Genomic DNA, 25273 nt, shown 5'->3' on the forward strand with positions numbered 1-25273 from the left:
AGGTTATCCACTTTGGTGGTAAGAATAGGAAGGCAGATTATTATCTGAATGGTGTCAAGTTAGGAAAAGGGGACGTACAACGTGATCTGGGTGTCTTAGTGCATCAGTCACTGAAAAGAAGCATGCAGGTAGAGCAGGCAGTGAAGAAAGCCAATGGAATGTTGGCCTTCATAACAAGAGGAGTTGAGTATAGGAGCAAAGAGGTCCTTCTGCAGTTGTGCAGGGCCCTAGTGAGACCGCACCTGGAGAACTGTGTGCAATTTTGGTCTCCAAATTTGAGGAAGGGTATTCTTGCTATTGAGGGCGCGCAGCGTAGGTTTACTAGGTTAATTCCCGGAATGGCGGGACTGTCATATGTTGAAAGACTGGAGCGACTCGGTTTGTATACACTGGGATTTAGAAGGATGAGAGGGGGTCTTATCGAAACGTATAAAATTATTAAGGGGTTGGACACGTTATAGGCAGGAAACATTTTCGCAATGTTGGGGGAGTCCAGAACCAGGGGCCACAGTTTAAGAATAAGGGGTAGGCCATTTAGAACAGAGATGAAGAAAAACTTTTTTAGTCAGAGAGTTGTGAATCTGTGGAATTCTCTGCCTCAGAGGGCAGTGGAGGCCAATTCTCCGAATACATTCAAGAGAGAGCTAGATAGAGCTCTTAAGGATAGCGGAGTCAGGTGGTATGGGGAGAAGGCAGGAACGGGGTGCTGATTGAGAATGATCAGCCATGATCACATTGAATGGCGGTGCTGGCTCGAAGGGCCGAATGGCCTTCTCCTGCACCTATTTTCTTTTGTCTATTGAGTTCCAGGAATTTGATCCAGTAATGATGAAGAAACAGCCAAATATTTCTAAATAGGAATGGGTGACGTTTCGGTTCGAGACCCTTCTTCTGACTCGACCCGAAACATCACCGATTCCTTCTCTCCAGAGATGCTGCCTGTCCCGCTAAGTTACTCCAGAATTTTTTTGTCTATCATCGGTTTAAGCTTGCATTGGCAGTTCCGTCCGACACAAACTATTTCTAAATCATGAGAGGAACCTGTAGGTACATTGCTACCAGTCCTTGTTGGTAGAATTCACGGGTTTAGGATGTGCTGGTGGGGTAACCTAGATGGGTTAACTGCATGGTATGTCTGTCGTGGAGATTTACATGATTAGCTTAGGTTCTATAACTGGTCGAGTGGGCTTTCTCCTGGATGCTGTCAAACTTTTACATATTGTTAAAGTTGCATTTATCAAGCCAAGTGGAGAGTACTGCATCGTGCACCCGAGTTGCCTTTTATGCATGTTGGAAAGATTTTGGGGTGAAGTAGATGAACCATTCCATGAAGGATACCTGGCTTCTGATTCTGCATTTTGCATGTGGCAGGTCTAGACTGCCCCCACCCCTTCCTCTCTACCATGAATAGCAATGATATTACAGACCTCCCAACATTTGATTTTACAAATTCAGAATTTTACATCAAAATTCATAACATGGAGAATAATGCAACTTTTCAGCAAAACAAAGTATGCACTCCAAATGCGCGTACGTGTTGCACTACATTCACGTGTGAAAAACTACTATTATTTCCAACAGTCTGTAATTCTTGGACTACATGTACAATGTCAGGCCTATCATGAGTATATTCTACTATTATAGAAAGGTTATTGAACAGAAATACTTTTTAAAACAAAGAAAAAATTGTTTTGTTTTGTTTTTTCTATTTTGGTCTTTCCTTACACATCCCAATTCTCTTGGTATTGAATAAAAGAACAATGGTCAAAAAATGTATGACTAAGTTATGAAGAAAGAGTTTCATTTAAAAAACTGCACATACCTAATTTAATTGAAGACATACTTGCTCCAGTGGTCTTCAACAGCAAATCACAACGGTCCATGTCCCCCCCAACGCTACTCCCCTACTCCCCCCCACCCCCCTCTCTCCCCCCCACCCAGGCGGCCACAGGGGGAAACGTAAAACTCCGTACCAACGGCACCCACAGTCAGGATCGAGTCTGGAAGTCTGGTGCTGCACCAGTGTGCTGCCCTTTATTTGTGGAGGAGACCAACTTTTATGAAGCTTGGCATCTAAAATGGTGGGGATTTCAGGAGGAATCGGAGATGGATCATCAACTCAGCCATCTGGCTGAACATATTTGCAACGGTGTCCACCTTCCCTTTGGCACATATATGCTAGCTTAGTTAGCTAGTTGATGATGGGGGTATTACTGGAATGTCCTCCTATTAGCTCTTTAGCAGCTTATCACCATGTATTAATCTAATTGCTTGTTGTGGGATCACTACCGTTCATTGCATGTTCTTGCTGATTAGCTATAATCCAATTTTAATTTTCAGCTTAAGGTCCATAGCCCTGTGGTTACTGTTCTTCAAATGCACCTAAAGATACTCTAAATGTGTTGAGGTTTCTGCCTCTAACACAAATGAAAGGGAAAATTAACTTCCTCATTCCCTCTACAATTCTTTAAACCAATGCCTCCTCCGCTGGCCCTAATAGATCCTTTCCATTTACTCTGTCTGGGCCCAAGGAATCTACATGTTCATTTGCACCATCCTCATATCACTATATTTATTGGTAATTGGTACTCAGAGATACGCGTAGCTTTGAGGTCCTAATATGCAATTTTCTCTGCGTTAAATCATCCTTCATTCATGAAAATACATCTTATTGTGCTCAAAATTGTTCAAATATATATATTTTTAATGGGTAATCATTATGTCGGATACGATTTATGGGGAGAGAAACCGAGTTCATGTTCCATGCCAATGATCTTTGATCTGAATAAACTTACAGATTAGCTGGTCTCCTCTACTACAAAAGCTACGTATTTACAACACAAGGAAATATTACAATTTTTCCACTAATCAGAACAAACATAATTGGAATTAGTAGAGGAAAATCAAATTTTATTCATGTAAATGAGGTCTATACAATTCCTTTCTATCAATGTAGTTAAAACATTTTATAATAAAACATTTATTATATTTCATATTACAGCAAGTTTAAATACTTAAACATTCTAAACATTGATTACTGACTATTTAAACAAATAATTTAAATGTGTGAGAGAAATGAAATTCAAAGGTTAATTAGCAGTTTTCTGTTTATGTAAAATATATTATCTCTGCATACAAATTAGTATTTACAAGCCACCCTGCAATTTTGGTACCGATTTTTCCCCTCGTGTCCATCAACCATGTCTATTTATTACAGCCAGGTGGACTCCATTCCATTCTCATTGGTAAATGAAAGCTTAAATGACTAAGAAAAAAACCCCATACTGGAGCTGCAAAGTATTTTCTCACTTTGTTCATTTCCTTTTGAACCTAGAATTCAAATCCAGACAGGAAGAAGTGGACAAATGTATTATTTTATTCTGCCTGCTGACGATCTTACATAAAATTAAAATGGATAAATGTCATCCTGTTTCCAAATAAAGGAGCATTAACTAAAGTGAAACTAACACAGGCCACTGGTTTCCTAGTAACACCATCCTTTGCCTTACCAGATTAACCAAACAGCATAATTTAAAGAGAGGAGAGACTTCACAAATTAAAATAATCCACCAACCCAATATCAAGGAATAGCAGTCGAGAAAGGTTTACTAACAAACCTATCTGCTGATGAAGCTTTTTAAAGAATGCAGAAAGGGGAGTTATCTGTTACAAGTTAATGGCAACTAATTGGTTTAATTATTATCATACAGAAGAAAGCTAATGGCATGTTGGCCTTCATAACAAGAGGAGTTGAGTATAGGAGCAAAGAGGTCCTTCTGCAGTTGCACAGGGCCCCAGTGAGACCACACCTGGAGTATTGTGTGCAGTTTTGGTCTCCAAATTTGAGGAAGGACATTCTTGCTATTGAGTGAGTGCAGCGTAGGTTCACTAGGCTAATTCCCGGGATGGCGGGACTGTGATATGTTGAAAAAATGGAGTAACTGGCTTGTATACACTGGAATTTAGAAGGATGAGAGGTGATCTTATCAAAACATAAGATTATTAAGGGATTGGACACGCTAGAGGCAGGAAACATGTTCCCGATGTTGGGGGAGTCCAGAACCAGGGGCCACAGTTTAAGAATAAGGGGTAGGAAATTTAGAATGGAGATGAGGAAAAGCTTTTTCACCCAGAGAGTTGTGAATCTGTGGAATTCTCTGCCTCAGAAAGCAGTGGAGGCCAATTCTCTGGATGCCTTCAAGAGAGAGTTAGATACAGCTCTTGAAGATAGCAGAGTCAAGGGGTATGGGGAGAGGGCAGGAACGGGGTACTGATTGTGGATGATCACCCATGGTCACAGTGAATGGTGGTGCTGGAGTGAATGGCTGAATGGCCTACTCCTGCACCTATTGTCTATAATCATAAAGGCCATATGCAACTATAAAATGAACAATAAAATAGAACTCTAACATTATTTTTACATTTACCAGGTAAAATCTTCAATAACTCATCATATAATTGGCATCAATCAAACTTGGTTTCTGGGCCTGAAGGCGAAAAATCATGTTCTAGCACTCCGTTGGATAGTATTCTATTTGATCAATTGTGAGATATTGCTTCTTGCCACTCCAAATCCAGTTGCATGTTCCTTTCAGACCAAACAATACAAAATTGATGCACTTTGGTTAACTCAATGCATTTTAGTTATTGTCATTTTATACATTGTAATGTACTATATTCTCCCCTGCTGTTATAAACATGTAATGTTATGTAGACATTTTAGTGATTTTTTATTCTGAAGTTTATAGAGAACCCTTGCAAGACATATCACACGTAAAATCTGAAATAGTAGCAATAGAGAGTAGACATCCTGTTCCCATGTAGTAACCAAAATAAATATTTAGAATTAGGCCAAAGGAGTACAGTGATAATAAAATGTAAAATAATGTAAAGGGGGATAGACACAGAATGCTGGAGTCATTCAGCGGACAGGCAGCATCTCTGTGCCTGCGCTGCCCTAGCAGCTGCGGCTTACCTGCAGTCCGTCTGTCTTTGTGTTTTTATGTTGTTTTTTTGTCTTGATTGTACTGTAAATGTGATGTAGTTTTTTTGGGGTTGTGTACTATATGGGGGGGGGGGGGGAGGATTGTAAATGTAAATGTAAAGTTGTCTCTTCCGAACGGAGACGCGACCTTTTGTTCTGGGCCGTGTCTCCGTTCCCGCTGCGGCCTACCATCGGCCATGCACCTGGAGCTGGCGTCCTCCACCTGGGGCTCGCCTGTGGAGGCTCCGGCCGCGTGGACGTCGGATGCTCGCAGCCCCCTGGGTGGGGGCCGACATCGGGAGATCCGGCAGCGGCAGCGTCTTCGCCCGCCCCGAGTCACGGGGCTTGGGACGGCCCGCCGCCGACTTTTCACTGTCCGGCACGGCCTGAAATAGGCCGCGGGATTTTTCTCTGCCCGGCGGGGGTTCAATGTCGGGAGCCCCGACCGCCCCGACGTGCAGTGGCAGCGTCTTCGCCCGCCCTGAATTGCGGGGCTTGGGTCGGCCCGCTGCGGACCTTTCACCGTCCGGCGCGGCCTGGAACGTGGCAACTACAACAGCCTGACCATGGGAGAAGACGGCAGGGGAAGAGAAAAGACATTCTGGCCTTCCATCACAGTGAGGAGGTCACTGGAGGAGACTCACTGTGATGGATGTTTCTTTTTGTTTGATTGTGTGTGTTATTGCTTATTTTTATTGCTCTTGTTGTTGGACTGTGGGTATTTTTTCATTTCACTGCACATTTATGTGTATGTGACAAATAAACTTGACTTGACTTGGAGAGAAGGAATGGGTTACGTTTTGGGTCAAGACCCTTCTTCAGACTGAAAGTCAGGGCAGAGGGAGACTAGAGATATGGAAGGGTAAGGTATGAAAAAGACAGCTTCTGTCCAGGAATGCTTCCTGTCCCGCTATGTTATTACAGCATTTTGTCTCTTTCTTTGGTATGGGTTTGGGATAGGGAGTTAACCTTGATTCTTGCAACAGTTAACTTCTGCAGGCTTTCTATTTTTATTACTATTAAAACACATATTCAAATGCAAATATTTTAATACCAATCCAATACATATGATTAATTAAGGGAAAATGCATTGTAGTATTCTTCTAAAGACCAGAGTTCAGGAAAGACTTGTTCTAGTAAGGCGGAAGGGCAAGGATGGCTAAATAAGTGAACAACAGATGACAAGAAGCTGTATATTTGGTTAAAAAAAGGAGCAGATGCAAGGTTTAGGAAGATGAAAACAGTCAGGCCTTTTGAAAGATATAAAGAAAGCAGGAAATAACTCACGCAAAGATTTGGGAGATCCAGAAGGGGCCATAAAATGTTACAAGTAGGGTTAAAGAAAATTCCAAGACTTTTTATACATACATTAAAATCAAGAGGATAGCTCGGAAGAAGGTAGAGACCACTAAAGGGTGAAGGAGGATATTTATGCTTGGAGAAAGGCGAGGTACTAAACTAGCATTTTGCATTGGTATTCACCAAGGAAAAAGGCAGTGAGGATAATGAGATCTGTGTGGGGTAAACTAATATGCTATACGAGATCAAGGAGGAGGTGGTGTTGGGTCTCTTGAACGTGGATAAATCTCCATGGCCTAGTGGGATCTATCCCAAGTTATTAAGAAAAGCAAGAGAGGAGATTGGGTGGGGCCACAATGAAAATCCTCATATCCTCTGTAGCCACAGGTGAGGATCCAGAGGACTGGAAAGTAGTCAATGTTGTTTCTTGGTTTAAGAAGGGAAACAGGGATAAAGCAGGGAATTATAGGGCAGTGAGCCACACATCAGTCATTTGGAAGCTAATGGAGTGGATTCCTCGGGATGGGATTTATTTGCATTTGAGAGAATGGGCTAATTAGGGGCAGTATGGTTTTATGCGTGGCAGATAATATTTGTAAACAGATCGTGCTTTTTGAGGAGATGAAGAAGGTAATTAAGGATGAGGATAGGGCAGTGGATGTTGTGTACATGGACTTTGTCAAATGCCTCCATGGGATCTCATGGAAGGCTGATCCAGAAGATAATGATGCATGTGATCCACAGCGACTTGGTACTTTGGATTCTGAATTGGTTTACCCATAGAAGACTGGGGACAGTGGTGGAATGGTGTGATTCTGACTAGAGGTCTGTGATCAGTGGTATTCCGCGGGGATAAGCAATGGGACCTTTGTTGTTTATATGTTAATAACTTGGACAAAATATAGATGAGTTGGTTTAGTAAGTTTACAGACGACATAAACATTTGTGGAGCTGTGGACACGAATAAGACTCAAAGGATGCAACAGGATATAGATCAGTTACTGATATGGATGGAGATTAGGCAGATGGTGCTGAATCCAGGCGAGTTTGAGGTGTTGTACTGTGGGAGGTCAAATATAAGGGGAAATTATAGTTACCAGGATGCTGCATGGATTACAGGGGGTTAACTACAAGGAGAGGATGGACAGAGCCCTGGTTCTGGACTCACCTAACATCTGGAACCTTTTTCCTGTATCTAGCCTGTCAAATACCTTTAAGAATTTTATATGTTTCTATGATCTCCTCTCATCCTTCTAAATTCCAGTGAATGTAAGCCCAGTTGACCTATTCTTTCATCATACATCAGTCCCGCCATCCTGGGAATTAACCTGGTTAACCTACTCTTCCCTCCCTCAATAGCAAGAATGCCCTTCCTGAAATTAGGAGACCGAAACTGCACACAATACCCCAGGTTCTCGCGAGATGTTGCTTGACCCACTTAGTTGCTCTGGTCTTTTTTTGTAAACCAGCATTTGCAGAGATGGTTTCTCTCTCTGAATTTTCTATTTGTTTTGGGATATTTTCTAGGCCATAAACTATACCCACAAGCAGTAATAAATTAAAATCACTTGCCAGTGGTTCATCTGCCTGGATATTCTGGATATTCTGCAATCCTATACCTCAAATGTTTCATTTCCTTCAATCCCTTCTGTTGTATTAATGGTCTGAAAATAAAAGAAAATGAATGTTAGATTGTTCTTAAATATGCTTATTATTGTTTTAATTACAACAGTGTTCTGTGAGCGTTCACTTTATCCTCTCAACCTCTAATTCTCCAAAGAAAGAATTCCTATCCTAAACAACCTCAACCTATAACTCATGCCCACAAACCCAGGAAACATTTGATTGAATCTCTTTTGCACCCTTTCCGCATTAATGACATCCTCCCTTTAATTTGGTGACCAGCACTGTGCATAGTATTCCAAGAATGATTTCACCAAAGACTTGTGGAGCTGCATCATGATTTCCCAATATTTGTACTCAATGCCATTTCCAATGAAGGCAAGTGTGCTAAACACTTTCTTCACCCAAGTCACCAGTTTCAGAAAATCATGCATCTATTCTCCCAGATCTCTCAGTTTTGCAACACTCTCTCGGGCTCTATGTTTACCATGCAAGTCCTGCCTTGGTTTAATATAACGTGCAATATCTTACACTTGTCAGAGTTGAATTCCATTTGTTATTCCTTGGCCCACCTTCCCAACAGATCTAGATCTTGTTGCAAACTTCGATAAGCTTGCTCACTGTCTACAGTACTACCAATGTTGGTGTTGTCTGCAATTTTACTAACAATGTTAACTACATTGTCTTCCCAATCATTAATGTATATAACAAACAGCAGTGGTACCCGGCACCTTGCAGCACGATATTCATCGCAGGCCTTCAATCAGAAACACAACTCTCCACAACTACCCTTTGACTCCTTTCCGAGTCCATTTTGAATTGAATTTGCTTGCTCACCTTGGATCCCAAGCAATCTAGCCTTCAAGACCAGCATACAATACGGGACCTTGTCAACGGTTTTGCTGAACTCCATATAGACAATGTCTACCCTCTTCAATCCGCTTGGTGGCCTCAGATTCGTGAGATACGATTTCCCATGCACAAAGCCACACTGACTATCCCTAATCAGTTCATGTCTCTCCTAATGCTGGTAGTTCCTGTCCCTAATAATCCCCTCCAACAACTTTTCCATCACGGATGTCAGGCATATTGTTCTGTAGTTCTCTTGCTTGTCCATGTCCTTTCCTAAATAACTGCTGCTTTAACAACCCATATTGAAGTTATTTGCAAAATAACATGAGCCACCTTCCAATCTTGATAAACATATATATACTCATTTCGTAAAATAGTAATGAACAGTGTGTTCTTTTGAAAGTTACAAAAAAATATGACCCAGATTAATCGACGCGGTGTGATCCAATTTTGTCCTTATCAGTTGTACTCTGTTTTTTAAAATTCACAAAGACAAAATGAAAAAGTACACACAAAAGGCATCCCTCCTACTTTGTAGTAACCCTATGTAAGAATGGGTTGAATAGTATTGTGCATACTATTTTCAAATGTCATGCATTGTTTTACATCTTGTTTGATTTGTCCAACTCCTTTTTAGCCTGCTGCCACTCTAGGCTTCACAGTATCAAGGTCCTTTATACTGCACCTAAATCACACTTTTCCAATTATACGCTACTTTGCTTCAACGGGCCAATATTGAAGTTATTTGCAAAATTTGGAGTTACATTTTTATGAATGAGCTTAAATCCATTTTATTGTGACAAAAGAAGATCTGTAGAAATCCCAGGAAGTACATCATGCAAACAGACTCCAGTGTTACAGGTCTGAATTACAGTAGACTTCAGTCTTATCGGGCTTGACAACGGGCAAATGAGAAGTGATCAGATTGCAGTAAATGTAACAGTTTATAGTATGGAAAGATGACTTCAAGTCAAGAGTAGACAAGTCTCAATTCCTTAATCTTTTTGAATTCTGACAGCTTTGCAGTGCCACTATCAGGGAAGTACAGATACTGCAGTTACTACAGAACCAAATTCTTCAATTTATGTCCAATAAAAATAACCAAAATAATTCCATGATATAACTTAACAACAATCAATAACAATACGGAAGCTAATCAGGAAATATGATGAAATATTTAACACGCTTTTCAAAGATCTTTTATTGTCATGTGCACCAATTAAGGGACAGTGATATTCGATTTACCATACAGCCATACTAAAAAAAGCAACAAGACACACAACTATATAAAAGTTAACATAAACATCCACAACAGCGGATTCCCCACATTCCTCACTGTGATGGAAGGCAATAAAGTCTAATCTCCTTCCCTCTTTAATCTCCCGTGGTCGGGGCAGTCGAACCATCCGCAGTCAGGGTGATCGAAGCTCCCGTGGTCGGGGCAGTCGTAGCTCCCGTGGTCGGGGCAGTCGAACCATCCGCAGTCAGGGTGATCTAAGCTCCCGCGTCGGGGCGGTCGAAGCTCCTGCGTCGGGGCGGTCAAAGCTCCCAAGGCTTAGAGCTCCCGAAGTCGGTGTCTTACCAGTGACCACGAGCTCCACGGTGTTAAAGTCCACTGGCTCCCACGGTTGGAGCTCCAAGTTCGATCCTTGGCAAAAGGGTCGCAAGCTCCACGCTGGTAAGTCCGCAGGCTCCCGTGGTTGGAGCTCCTGAAGTCGGTCCCAGTAGAGGCCACCAGCTCCTTGATGTTAGGCCGCAGTGCGGATGGAGATACGATACGGATTTTAAATTTTTTTTTTTTTTTTTTTTTTAAATCGCAGCTCCGTTGAGGTAAGAGATTTAAAAAAAGTTTCCCCCAAACCCCCCCCCCCCCCCCCGCACACATAAAACAAGCTAAAGAACACTAAAACATACATTTAACACATACTATAAAACAACAAACAAGGAATGAACGAGACAGACTGTTGGCGAGGCAGCCATTGCTGGCGCCACCTGATGGATTTGCTAAAGGAAAAGGGTTTACTTAGCAGAGAAGTAAAAAAAATATTATGCCCAAAGTTATGGCAGCTAAGGAATAATAAAAAGACTTTTGAAAAGGACATATTCAGGAGAGATTTCAGGAGAGCTTGAGTGAGCAGGAGGGGAAAAAAGTGCTAATTAGATGTAAACTAATAAAATGGGGGTGCATCACTAGAGATCACTGAGGCATGGTTGTGTCAGGACCCTGTAATAATTGTCCAAACATATTTAAGAGTGGTCTCAGAGGACTGGAAAAATTGTAAATGTTACACTCCTTTACATCTAGTCATCGCAGACCAGTCAATTTAACCCTGGTCTTGGGGAATGTTCATGTCGCTGTGGCCCTCTTTATGGGTTTTACATGCCTGTTAGAGGTCCACATAAATTGGATCATTCACATTTCCTCCCTGCTTCACTACTTCAACAGAAAACAGTATCATGCTAAGTTGACCTGATTTTCCTTTAACCAGTCAACATTGGCTTTTTCTAATCACTTGTCCAAATGTGAAGTGTTTCATTTAGGAAGAATGAGAATAAACAAGGTAAACAAGAATACACAATGTTGTAAGTGGTACACGAACAAAGAGATCTGGTGATATATGTGCATGATTGAGAAAAAAAGCATCTGGGACGTCGACTTTAACAAGGAACTTCCTAAACAAGGAAGTCACTTCGAAACATTCAGAGGAGAAGATGCCTGTGTGTGAATTATTTTTACATGTGGTGGCTGTTACACACTAGTTACTGCACAGGTAAGGGTTTGATAGAGGCACGATGTCCAAAATAATAGAGACTCTGATTTATTTCACAGATTCAGGACAAGCTCTAACCATAAGGATTACTCTTATCTAAGGGACTTTGAAAATAAGCTCAGTCACCGGTCAATTCAAAGAAAGAATTGTCAATGTCAGAATATTGAAATCCTTACTTTGTTGTTCTCGTCAGACAGAACAGACTCATTTCTGGATGTTAATTTTCTTTTCCCCTTTTGGTTTTTTTCTATCAACTTCTGCTCATTATAACATTTCAAAATCTTTTCCAGCTCTGGCTCACATTGCCGTGCGTGCTGCAAACCATTTTTTCTTCCTGGTAATAGAAGTTATTTCACTAATATTAGTTAATATCTGCACAGACCACAATTACTTTGTTTTATGAAGGTAGTTACCATTTAGCAAAGTTCAAAATTACTAATTTATTGAGTAGCACAAAACAGTTAAGAGTATTTTCTTAGAGAGGAAAAAAAACACATCTTTTGCATATTACATCCTGACAATAATATTTTGTGCATTGTTATTGGGAAGCAGAACAGAGCAGGGATTAAAAGATCTCACTATGAACATAAGCAGCAGAAACATAATTTAATCATGCTGTATGCATTAAAAAATGCAAAATAGATGTATTGATAATTATATTTATTGATAACTTGGGATTGGCAATGTTACGAAAGGAAGATAATGTGATCCTCATAAGGCTACTCTGGGATTGTGTAGCCTTTTGATCATAATTTGATTTTGATTATTTGCCATTAATTTTGATTATTCGCCATCATTAACGTAAATATTTTCAGCATGGTGTTTGACCTTGGACTTTTGCGTCCAGCACAAAGGATCAGTAGATCTCAAGTTCCTTTTGTCACTGGAGCTCCCAAAATCAAACAAAATGGAAAAACAAAACCATATGAACATTGGAATCATAAACGACCAATACTTTAAAATGTTAACACACTGGATTGAAATTTTCATCTTCACATTACTGATATTTATCTTCAATAATTAATGCAAGACTTAATATATCTTACCTTACCTCCTAATATCTTACCTTCACAGTGATGAATAACTTTCCCCCACTGTCTATTGTTTCTGAGACAGGTCAGATTGCCTACTATTAGCAAGTGTTTTTTCCCTCTGGTCAGAGCAACGTTCATTCTCTTCTCAGAATCTATAAATCCAACCTGTTGAGTCCTCACACAAGACAAGACAATAATCTCCTTCTCTGCTCCCTGGAAAGCATCCACTGTTGAAACCTGAACTGCTTTGATCTGAGCCAGTTCACATTGTGCCATATAGTTAAGTAATCCACATAACTGCAAGTGTAAAATAAAATGGAAGTGTAAATTGGCATCTATTTCATGAGTTTAGTTTAGAGATATAGCACAGAAACAGCCTTTCGGCCCACTAAATCCATGCTGACCACTTATCACCCATTCACACTAGTTCAATGTTATCTCACTTTTTCGTCCACTCCTTAAACACTAGAGTGGTCAATTAACCTATGAACCCCTGTTTTCAGATGTGGGAGGAATCTGGAGCACTTGGAGGAAATGCATGCGCGAGAATGTGGAAACTCCACACAAACTGTACCGAAGGTCAGGATGAAATCTGGGCCTCTTGTGCTGTGAGTAAACATTTAGTCAATGTGGATGAATTCTTTAAATAGTTCAGTTCCGATGAAAGCTGGACACGAAATGTTAAAACTATTCCTGCTCACATAGATGATCAGCTGCATTTTTCAGCATTTTTGTTTTCGAATTAATTAACCAATACAGTAGTGGATGCAGTTGTACTCCATTTCTAAAGTTCAATTCCACCCAAATCAATTTCTGTTCCACTGTCACTAAACATGCTTTGTGATGCATAGGAGTTTGGTTTTACTCTGGATAATTATTAATGGATACAATCGCAACTGTTGTTTTTTTCAAGTTTCTAGCAGAATATGTCCATATAAATAAAACTGAACATTCAAATGAATTATTTTGAATTTAAACTCCATTGAGTAGTTATCTAATGACAGAGCAATGTGACGTCTTATTTGAGGTACCAATTGTATCCAAATCCCTTTTTAATCATGCCCGTTCGTTCTTTATATATTTCCCATTATAAAAATCATACCGTACTTCCTTTCATTTACCATGAGCACAACAATACATATATTGAAGTAATTTAATCACCTTGTACATCTGAGATTTGTATAATGTTATCACCCCAATCATGGACCCCATAATTCCACTGGCTACCAGGGACTGGATGAGTTTTGTAGTGAATGTTGCTTCCTCCAGATTATGGTAGCTGCCTAGCATCTCCATCTGGACAAATCAAAACATAAATCACATTACAATTTGACGAAGCAACATTTTGCAAACTCTGTGTACAGTATCAATGTTCATGACATCATCTGATACCTTGAAGGAAAGATAATTGCTTTGCAATTACTTAAACATTGATCTCGGTTAGACCGAATGCAAGTTAATATTTAATATCCTATTTAATGTTCTCCAAAGCAGGACATGTATGCGAATGGCCAAAGCTAATCTGACATTTAATTTCACAGTTTTCAAGTGCGGAAGCATCAGTTTGCCATCCAGCAGGAACTAAGACTAAAGACTAACACTAACCGGGATAAAATTAGAATTCATTATTTGGCGATGCGAGCATGAATGTACATGCCCAATTACCACATCCACACAACAGTAATTAAATAAAGTATTTCAATTAACGATGGTTTTAAATTGGTACAAACACTCCTGGGTCAATTTAAAATCTGTCTTCACATAATTAATTAGTACAGTCATGTAATGGGCTCACTTTTAATTCTGGAATAAAAAATAAATTTCAATAAATTTGATTATTTTTAAATGCTCAGAGAAATAAAACAGAATGTTTCCGTTTCACCCAAATGCATTGCCAAACATGAATTCCATTGTTCAGGCTTACAACAAATTGCTACAAATTCAAAATCAAATAAGCCAGTTGTGAACGCAATTCAAGCAAACTAGCTCACCCCAGAAAACCTGACCACACAGTACTACGTTTGTTGCAAATGACGCTTAAGGCAGGATGCCATTCTAACCCAAGGTGAAACCATCTTAAACTGATAGCATTCATAGCAATCCAAGCATTCTTCCCACAAGCCAAGAATTTGCACTCTTCATATGAAAGGTTAATTTGATAATGAAGAAATTCCACTAATTATCCTCATTCAATTACTCAGGGTTTTGCAGTGAATGTTACCAATACAGAACAACAAACATAAATAATTTCAGAGGAAATTCTACTTGGACAGCTGAGGACAACAAAGTCCAAAGAGTAGTCCAGAGCATCAATGTGATGCTTTTCTAGACATTTTAGATAGCCCCTGTGCAGTTAAGATAGAAAGAAAGATCAATCCAAGACGTAGAAGGTGTAATGTAAGGGTATGTCAGCTAAAATTGAATTGTCAACTAAATTAGCAGAACCTCACTTCAAAACCTTCTTAAGAAAACAAGTAGATGTTTTGGAAGAATGCTTAGGTTAACTTAAAGGGACCAGTAAATCAAAAGGCCACCTATGAGATCACTACGATAAGCGTTTGCCTTCCTAGAAACATCCGAGACTAACTCGGCATCTGATTGAATAAAACAATGTACATTTAGAAAGGAGATAAGGAGGATTTATTTAGTCAAAGGGTGGTGAATCAGTGGAATTCATTGCCACAGCTGACTGTGGACACCAAGTCATTGGGTACTTTTAAAGAGGAGATTGACAGGTTCTTGATTAGTAAGGGTGTCAAAGATTATGGGGAGAAGGCATGAGATTGGAATTAAGGAGGAAAGATAGGTCAGCCATGATTGAATGGCAGAGAAAAACTCAATGAGCTGAATGGCCTAATTCTGCTCCTATGACAAAAACTTATGACCTTATGATAGGACAAATATCTCACACAATTATGCCGCAAAGGAGGATAGATAGTTTCACCACATAGCTACCAGTTGTTTTTAGAAATAAAGTTATTGTACGTGCATGCTTTGACCATTTAAGTAGACCTTCACCTTCAGGGGCAAAGAGAGAGATGGAGAGAGAGAAAGACTTTACCTTTGGAGACGGAGAGAGAGAGAGAGACCCTGGACTGTGGTGCAGGCAGGTGTCAGGACTCACGGGATCGCAAGGTCAGCCATCAGACTGCGTCTTGGATGTGCAGAGGGATGTGAGACATTTCTTTATTAATAATTTTCCTGTATTTTGCATTAATATAGTACTTTAAAAAATGTTCTTTCTAATTCATTGATGCGAATCCTTGAAACCTGCTTATATTTCATTACAGCAGGATTTTCTTCTCCACTGATAAACACAAGTAGATCAGAATTAAGAAATACTTTCTCCTATCTGTTTGGCCAAACTCTGCATTAGTACAGAATTTACAAAATGAATTATTTACCAAATTTAAAGAGAAAAAGCTAAATGAAGAGCACAGGGTGACGGATTTATTTACTTATATATACTGACAGATGACACTGTAAAACATCAAATTAACACTTTCACCCCTGTAAAGGAAGCAGCTGGGGTAAAATGCAGGAGCACAATTTTCTACTGATTTAGAATTACAATGTTTCTATAAGAGAAACATCACTATGACGTATGTTCAAATAATACAATATTTAGTGGTGGTACTGCCAAGGTTATTACAAAGTGAAAAAAAAAACCAACAATTTTTATTGCTTGGTATAACAATTTTAAAAAAATGTTAATCTGAACAAACCAATATCCAACGTAGAATATTTACCTGTTCTTGTCCTTTAACATTATAAAAGCAAAGAGTTGGCAACCAGTCCAATAAAGGATTCTGATTCAAAGTAGAAAGACCATCTATGAGATTCCCATCATAGAAGAGTTCATTTGTTATAGCACTTATAGCAGGATGGCATCTGTACTGAGTCCGAAGCATAACAGGTTTATGGCCCTGGGTTGAAAGGAGACAAAAATCCACCAAGATTATAATATTAACACAAACAGTATGCCCCCAATAGTATGTTCGCAATTGCTTCCGAAGAACAGTAGAACTTTTGTGCCTTCATTCTGTGTTTATTTTATGCATGAATGCTGACAAATATTTTTTTTAAATGAACTAGAAAGAGGCACTTACCAAACAATGCAAGGCAAAGCCATCATTAATGCAAACCTGCCCACCTTCTAAACAGAGTTTACATATTCCTTTTGTGCTTTATGTGCACTTGGCACAACGAGCACACATTACAAAAACAATGTTGGGTGCAGCTGGTGTTGCCCTGCAGATTCCACAGCTGAGACAGTTGGCACAGATGGCAGACTACACCAATAAAACTGTATGAAGTGGGAGTTAGAGCAGACAACACAGAAAACATAATTGGGATTATGGAGACACACAGGATGATTTGCGCAGATGGCATGAATAACTCTGACTCCTAACTCCATAGAAGTATGACTAACATGCATTATTTAAATATATGAACAGCAAATAATGAGCATCTTTTTTTAACTTTAGTTCTCTTACTGATTATTTATAACACTTGGATTGATTATGGAAGCAAAATATTTAAGCAGAAAATGCAAAATATTGAACCAGGAATATCAATAAAATTTAGAGATTTTTTTAAATGAAATACTCAAATGCATGAATTATACAGAAGTTGGTGATATTAGATCAGTTATGTGATTCCCTACAATCAAATTACTGTACAGAACTTTATCTGCTGAAGCCTTTATTTGTATTATATATAGGAAAATTAACTTTGATCTACATTAATCTCATTCAGCAAAAGAATGATCCATTGTGATGTTGATCTTTAAGCAGCGATTTAATTACGAAAACAGAACAACATTCATAAATAACATGCTCATTGACAATACCCCTGCACCTTGCCAGTAACATCATATATGCCGCAAATGGGAACTGCAGCTGCACTATTCTGGCCTTAAATGTGATCTCACTGCAGATGTCACAGGAGTACATTGACAAATACTGTACAACAGATGCACTATTAAGTATGAGCAAAATACTGTAGATCACAAAACCCAAAATAAGTATACGTGTTGGAAGTACACAACTTATTTCAAGTTGCCAATGTCTGCCTGCTTCGGTGAGCAGAACAAAAATAGTTAACATTTTCAATGCAGGCCCTTTTCACAATATCTTTAAAGAAATGCACTACTCCTTCCACATTCTTTTTGACTAGATACATAATTATAACGTTTGTGAGCCATTTGGGTTCGCAATGTCTGACCATTCACATGACAAGAACTGGTGAAAGCAGAGGATGTATGATGAGAAACCAGAAAATGATATTACTTGCATGTACTGGACTGAGGTGGATTCATTCAGGTTAAAATGGATAAAGCTGAAGCGTGTGTCACTGTATCTTTTAATGTGGACAAGCACAATTCCCATCATTAAAGTTAAAGTAAACTGCTTTACCATCAGGCACATTCTGTCAAAGAGAGTCTGTTCCAAGCCAGCATCATGAGCACTTTCAGATCCTTGGATGGTCGGAGGTAACTGTTTGGGATCACCAACAAGGATCAACTTTTCACATGCAAACCTATAATGAAAAGGGAGATTTAATATTTATAATTTATTTATATTGTGTCATGAATGCATTTTAAAAAAAATAGGTGCAGGAGTAGGCCATTCGGCCCTTCGAGCCAGCACCGCCATTCAATGTGATCATGGCTGATCATTCTCAATCAGTACCCCGTTCCTGCCTTCTCCCCATACCCACTGACTCCAGTGTCCTTAAGAGCTCTATCGAGCTCTCTCTTGAATGCACTCAGAGAATTGGCCTCCACTGCCTTCTGAGGCAGAGAATTCCACAGATTCACAACTCTCTGACTGAAAAAGTTTTTCCTCATCTCCGTTCTAAATGGCCTACCTCTTATTCTTAAACTGTGGCCCCTTGTTCTGGACTCCCCCAACATTGGGAACATGTTTCCTGCCTCTAACGTGTCCAACCCCTAAGTAAATTTTGAACCAATAACCACAGAGGTTTTGAATTCTAGCAAGTCTCAATCGCGATTTCAATGTGTTATTATATTAGACTACAATTTACTTTGAAATGCGTTAACAAGACTGGGGAATATTTGCGACTCTAGTATATAAGTATCCAGATCAGCAGAATTTCTCATCGGGGGATGTTCGTTTCAGTCTAAGTGGATTCAAGAAAGGGCAAACATTTTGTAATCTGTGTTGCAAAATGCCAAATTGGGATAGACATTTGGTAAAAATGTAATGTCTGTCTGTCTTGTGAACCTTTGGAACTGTTCAAACTTTCAATTGTTTGTATGGGAAAAAAAAGAGCAATTTTATCTCATGCGTCTCAAATATTGGTAATAACTGCATAGAATCATAGTTGAAATTTGGCAATAACAATCTTAGAATAGCCGTTATATATGTCTTGAGATTTATTTGTGGAATTTTTTAGATTAGTTAACACACAATCATGAAGCTACATACTCAAAGGCATGATCATTTCATATGAATGGACTGAAAATCAAGGAACTATCTTCCTCAATATGGAAGGAGTTCAGTGAACATACATTTAGGACTTTTCACGGCACCTGAAAAATCAGCTAACCCACTTTCCCAAGACATACATAAATGTGAAATTTTCCTTTTTTGCCAAATTTATACTTTAATTATATCCTCTTCTCTGAGGGGCCAACATACTGAGATAGTTTTTAGTTACTTCCTTGCTGATTCATGATCATTCATTGTGTACCTATCATCTCTGATATTCTGATTTTTTGTGTACTTCAACATTCTGATATTCTCTTTTTTTTTTGTAAGTCCTTTCATACAACAATATCCTGCAATTTTGCACCTGTGATCTCTCTGCTCTAATAATATTCATAGGTCCTCCACTATCAGGTGTGCCATCAGCTGCTAAGTTCCTTGACTCTGTTGTTCCCACCCTGAACGTCTGTGTCTTTCTAGCACTTCTGCTTGAAGGTGCACCTGAAAACATATTTCATTTACCAAGTCACCTAACTTTTAATCCAAACTTGACGCATATTTCATCCGGACTTTTCACTTATAACTACAAACTGTGACATGTAGCTCTTTTAAATTAAACTTGCAGACATCACACAAATATGCATATAATAGTCCTCAGCCAAATAGCGTCTTGTGTGCAGCTTTGAACATCTGTTTGTGTCATCCATCTCAACATTTTTCTGTCCTCTCTCCACCCTCTTTCCTTCATCTACTATTTCCCCCTTTACCTATCTGACCCCCCCCCTCCATTTTTCTCCTCTCTCCATTTCTCTTATTCTTTTCATTTTACTCTCTCACTTCTTTGCCTTGCTCAAAACTTATTCTTTTTGTGCATCAATTACCTCATCTTTCAAGTACTGTTTTTACAAAAATAAATATTTACTATCACTGTAAAAAGTGGCTTTTAAAAAATTGTTTTTCCCCTAAAATGGCTTGATGTGTCTTTTCATAAAAAGTTTCCTATTTTGGATCATCCGAAACAGATACAAACAAACAACAAAACATGTCAAATGCATGGATTTTTCCTTTCACTGATTGTGATTATGTGAACTTAATCTCTGTGACAAACACTAATGGCAGATAGGCAAACAAAAAAACTGCCCTGTGATGAATTGTGCAGTAATTTACAAAGAATGAAATGAGTTTGCAATAACAATACCTTGCAATAGGAAGTAGAGAAGTTGGTTCTGTGATTTGGCTGCATTCATCCAGTAACACTAATGGAAAGCTCAGGTTGTTCATACAATGAAAAGGACATGCAGCACAAGTAACGCCCACCACTTTAATCTGCAGAAGACAGTGAAAAAAAAAGAAAATGGAGAGAAACCTGTTGTTATATATGTATAGACTTTGGTGTTTAGAGTTGTTCATCTGATGAGAGAGTTTTTCATCAAATGAGAGAGTCCCACTTGTAGTTCTAGTATTCCAAGACTGTCAACAATACAGATTTTTTTAATATTGTAGATGCTAAACTTCCAAAAAAAAGCATTATATAAAACATAGGAAATTGGACATTCAAATAGTCCACTATCAATCTAAAACCAGGGGATCGTAGCTGTTGTCAATGGTGCTATTAAGGAGCATTTAGTTTTGAGGAACTTAATCATCAGTGCCCATTTTGAATTTCTCCAACACTTGGCTTCGGACATATGCCAAAAAGCATTTTTGCCAGGGTTGTTCCATTGCATGGTAGCGGGTCTTAAGGGCAATTAGAGTGCTGCCTTGCCAGAAACACTCGGGTCACAAAATATATATATTTATTTTTTGGAATATAATATAGGCAACCCCCCCCCCCCCTTGCTAAACAGGCAGCAACAAATCTGAAACTGTAGTTGCAGTGCGGGTTTTCCAGCATTCTTCAATTCAGCCCCCACTGTTCAGGAAGAGGTACTAGAGCTTTTCTGTCTTTTATCAGCAGAAAACTGAACACAGCATTCACTCAGGGAGTAAATTCCATTATAAAAGCTTCGGAACTAAAAGTCAACTCTTGAAAGCAATCGGCACGCACACAAACATATTTCGTGAAATTTTACCACGCCCGCCAGTGCCTTTGACGTGGTTACAGTGCAATCAATTAGCCTCAAGAAATAAAAAGTGCTCCATATTCCTGAGAGCTGATAAACAATGAAAGGATTTTCTTTCAGTAAAGTTTATATGCTAAAACAAAGTACTGACCTCCTTGAGCAGAGCTCTGTTCCTGCCCAGTTTGTGTTGCTCAATACATCTTCTCACATGCACCTTTTCCACTGGCGTCAAATCATCCTTAAGGAGTGCCTGTAATTCTCGTAGTTCCTCACTGTCGCTACCTGCATGTAAACTAATTAAACTCTCATTAAAAATTATCATAACCATTATGGTACACTTGTTCTGTTGGGAAGACGACTGATTTCTTAACATTAATGACAATTAAACAGAGACTATTTGTTCCTTCAGGAAGTAAATAAACATCTATATCCTGCCATGCCTTGTCCAGTCCCTTCCCATCTACATTGTGGACACTGTGAATGCCCTTCATCCTCTTGACAACTAAGAAATGGGGTTGGCCCAACAGTTTTGAAGAAATATTGCAAGCACAGTATGGACAATTCACAACTCCAGGAAATACCTGACCAATATCATGTATGACAATTGGAAGAAATTTAGGATGCAGCATATTTATTCATCACTAACTCAGCCAGAGTACAATCAGGAGCATAGTCATACGAGATGACAACATTAATGTTAATCTGTGGCCATTATATTTTATTGTAGACCAATAGTATTAAGGGTTTCATTATACCACATCTTCATTGACAAAAATAGAGAATGGAAATTGTGCTTACCTGTATGGCAAGATGGGTTTGGCAATCTTCCGAATGCTTCCAACTCTAATAAATTTATCAAATCCTAGTTCCAGCAGCCTAATTAAAATAAACCATGTTAGTTTATTGTGCAATAGAAAACACTGGGGAATAATGTTTATTTTTCTGAATAGAGTTGCAGAGGTGAAACAAAATGAAACAATTATATGTAGATGCATTTAGGTAAGTCTGCATGATCCCCAAAAGTAGGCATCAACGGTTACAGGGAGATGACAGGAAAATGGGATTGAGGGGGATAAATAGATCAACCATGATTGAATGCCAGAGCAGACTCAATGGGCCTAATTCTGCTCCTATGTCTCACACTTTTCTTCTTTGCTCAAGAAAGACTAAAAGTAATGAACTACATTTTACATGCAAGGCATACTGAAAACCAAGTACAATATTTGCTTATGAGCAAAGTAAATTATTGAACGGCTAAGGCAACGATGATAATATGCAATTCAATGGTTGAGCGGGATTCCAAAAGGCACAATATTCTTCAGAATTCTTACAGTACAGATTATACAAGGCTGTGAAATGACACTTAGAAATTATCTAATTTCCTATCTGTCTAGGTCACTCCAATGAATGCATCCACATAAGAAATCATTTGGAGAAGCAGCTGTGAGAGTCAAAGACTATCCAACTTAAGCTACAATCCATAATTAATTTTCTGAAATAACAAGGCATAGATAATATCGTTGAGAAATTCTATGACAATGTTTTCAATTGATTGAATGTCTTGCATTTCCATCTAGCCTATCATTGTGGAGCCATTCTGTTGAGTTTTGATGATAAGTATTTTGTAGAATATATCAATTGAACATACTTGTACTTTAAATCGGGTTGGGGGAAAATAAATAGTGAAGATTCATTTGTACCTCATAATTCCTAACCATGGGTAATAAGAGAAAGGGATCACCAGAGACGGTACCAAAATTAAATATCAGTGACTGAGGTCTTAAATCACATAGCAATGAATTAAATCTTTCCTAATTTCCGTGGAAACATCCTTATCTCAACAATAATCAAAGAGTCAAACAACATGGAAACAGACCATTCAGCCCAACTTCCCCACGCCAACCAACATGCCCCATCTATACTGGTCCCACCTGCCTGCATTGGCCTATATCCTAAACCTATCCTATTTGTGTACCTGTTCAAATGTTTTTTAAACATTGTGACAGTACCTGCCTGAACGAGCTCCTCTACAATCCTTTGTGTAAAAAATGTTGCCACTCAGATTCTTATTAAATCTCCCCCCCTCACTTTAAACCCATGTCCTCTTGTTCTCGATTCCCCTTCTCTGGGCAAAAGGCTCTTTCTGCGTTTACCCTATCTATCATGATCTTCTACACCTCTATATGATCATCCTTCATCCTCCTGTGCTCCGAGGAATAAAGTCCTAGCCTGCTCAACCCTATAGCTCAGGCCCTCGAGTCCTGGTGACATTAGGCATGTGAGTGAGGTAAAAAAAAAAAAGAGGAAAAGAGCCAAGCGCTTGCGCGAGGCGTACAACGGGGTCAAAAAATCTGAATTTTTTTGAAAACTTACACAGGAAATTGCCAGTTTCAAGCCTTTTAGTGCATTTCAAAGTAAAAACAGACATTACAAAATAATGTGAATATGTCACTGTAAACGAATAACATTTTGAAGTAAGTTCACACAATAATTGATAATCAGCCCAAAAAGGTGGTAATTGGCTTTTCTACTGTGTTTTATATTTTAACCCTGTCTTAATTAATTTAATTATATAATCTTGCACTTAAATTTAATATTTACTCATTACAGTTCCACCACTGATTTTCTGGCACTCTTGATTCCAGAGTTTTGCTGGTTTATCCAGCAGGGCAAGGAAGTCGGCTATGGGGATAGATTTGCTGGCTCCGGCTGGGCTAGAGTTCCAGAACCCCTGCCACAGGTTGCAAATTCAACTCACCGATTGGCCGTGGAAGTCCCGTTGAGGTTGAGATTGGCTGCCTTGGCCAGCCTAAGTGCCACATTTCTGGGGACACTTCCAGGGCGCGGGGGAATTTTTCGGGGAAACCCTAGCGACCTCTAGCGGAACCCTAGTGTTCATTACAAGTCTATACATCGCTTTTTTTTCTTTCTTTTTCTCGATCCGATTTCTCCGTTTATTTGGCAAAGTGAAAAACGCGGAAACCATGCAAGAAGGGCGGAAAATTGATTAAAAAAAACGCGGAAATCCGTGGAAACATGGAAAACTCACATGCCTGGGCGACATGCTCGTAAATCTTCCCAATTTCTATACTCAGTACTCTGCCTAATGAAGGCCAATGTGCTGTAAACTTTCTTTCCCACCCTATCTACCTGTGACAGCATTTTCATGGAACTATTTACCTGCACTCCTAGAACCTTCTGCTCTGCAACATTCCCCGTAGCCCTGCCATTCCTTGCGTTGGTCCTGCCCTAGTTAAACTTATCAAAATGCAATACCTTGCACTTATCTGTATTATCTGAAGGCTCCCGGGTTGTGCTGAAGACCCGGCTGGCGTGGCTTGGCTACAGCGAAGAAGGGCCTTGGCAGGCCGTTGGCACAGGGGGGAAGCTCAGAATTGCTGAGCTCAGCCCTGAGAGACGAGGAGAGAGGGTTGATAATGACAGAAGTGAGAGAGGGACAGGAGTATTGCCTCAAGCACCTTCAGGTTGGCTGCAGGAGGCGCCCCTGGGACACAAAAATGGTCGGGCAAGGAGAGGGACATTGGTTCATGGGCTAAGCTGGCCGAGGGCAACAGAGGAGACCCTGCTGCAGCCTGGGGATTGTCTGGATCAGAAGCTGCTCCAGAACATCGAACACGTGGACCGGACTTTGGCCTTTTTGTTAATGGTGCCAAAATATGATCATTCGTGCATTTGTGAGCTATACAAAAAAGAATTTCACCGTGCAGTACATACGTGACAATAACAAAGTATTGCACATTGCAAACTCCATTAACCATTCCTCAGCCCACCAGCCCAACCAATCAAAATCCAACTGCAATTTTTGACAATATTACTTTGCAATTTCCTTGAGCTCAGCGGTTACTGGTTGGCAGACAACGATTCATCAGAGGAACTGAATTTTTCCCAAAAGGATGCAACATAGGACACATATTTACTACACACCAGCGCAGATGTCTGCATGTCAGTGATTATTGGGAACATTTTGGCAGGAATAGGTAAGAAAGCAAATATTAGTATTAACATTTATTGTTACTTTTTCAAATTTACCACGTGAATTCTCATTCCCTTTGTGCCTTGGCTTTAAAGGTAAGTTTGAAGAAGGTCAAAAAACCTGTGCATCTATCTGTAAGTTTTCATACCAAATGAGTTATTACTACAGTTTAACAATTCGTTGGTTGATATTACTAACTCA

General features: G+C 39.4%; 1 protein-coding gene across 3 annotated transcripts in view; it reads right to left on the reverse strand.

Annotated features, from left to right (window-relative positions):
* Positions 1–7854: 7854 nt before the first annotated feature.
* LOC144597272 (5'-3' DNA helicase ZGRF1-like) overlaps positions 7855–25273 on the reverse strand; it is a 69132-nt gene continuing 51713 nt past the window's right edge. For all 3 annotated transcript variants that reach the window (XM_078406408.1, XM_078406400.1, XM_078406390.1), the window contains 9 exons: positions 21877–21954; positions 21230–21371; positions 20214–20341; positions 17981–18104; positions 16313–16489; positions 13725–13859; positions 12596–12860; positions 11706–11863; positions 7855–7947 (listed from right to left, as the gene is read on the reverse strand). In XM_078406408.1, coding sequence (XP_078262534.1) covers positions 7897–7947; positions 11706–11863; positions 12596–12860; positions 13725–13859; positions 16313–16489; positions 17981–18104; positions 20214–20341; positions 21230–21371; positions 21877–21954 — 1258 coding nt within the window. In that variant the 3' untranslated portion in view covers positions 7855–7896. The remainder of the gene's footprint in view (positions 7948–11705; positions 11864–12595; positions 12861–13724; positions 13860–16312; positions 16490–17980; positions 18105–20213; positions 20342–21229; positions 21372–21876; positions 21955–25273) is intronic.

This window comes from Rhinoraja longicauda, chromosome 1 (assembly GCF_053455715.1).
Source record: "Rhinoraja longicauda isolate Sanriku21f chromosome 1, sRhiLon1.1, whole genome shotgun sequence".
In the NCBI taxonomy this organism is placed as follows: domain Eukaryota; kingdom Metazoa; phylum Chordata; class Chondrichthyes; order Rajiformes; family Arhynchobatidae; genus Rhinoraja; species Rhinoraja longicauda.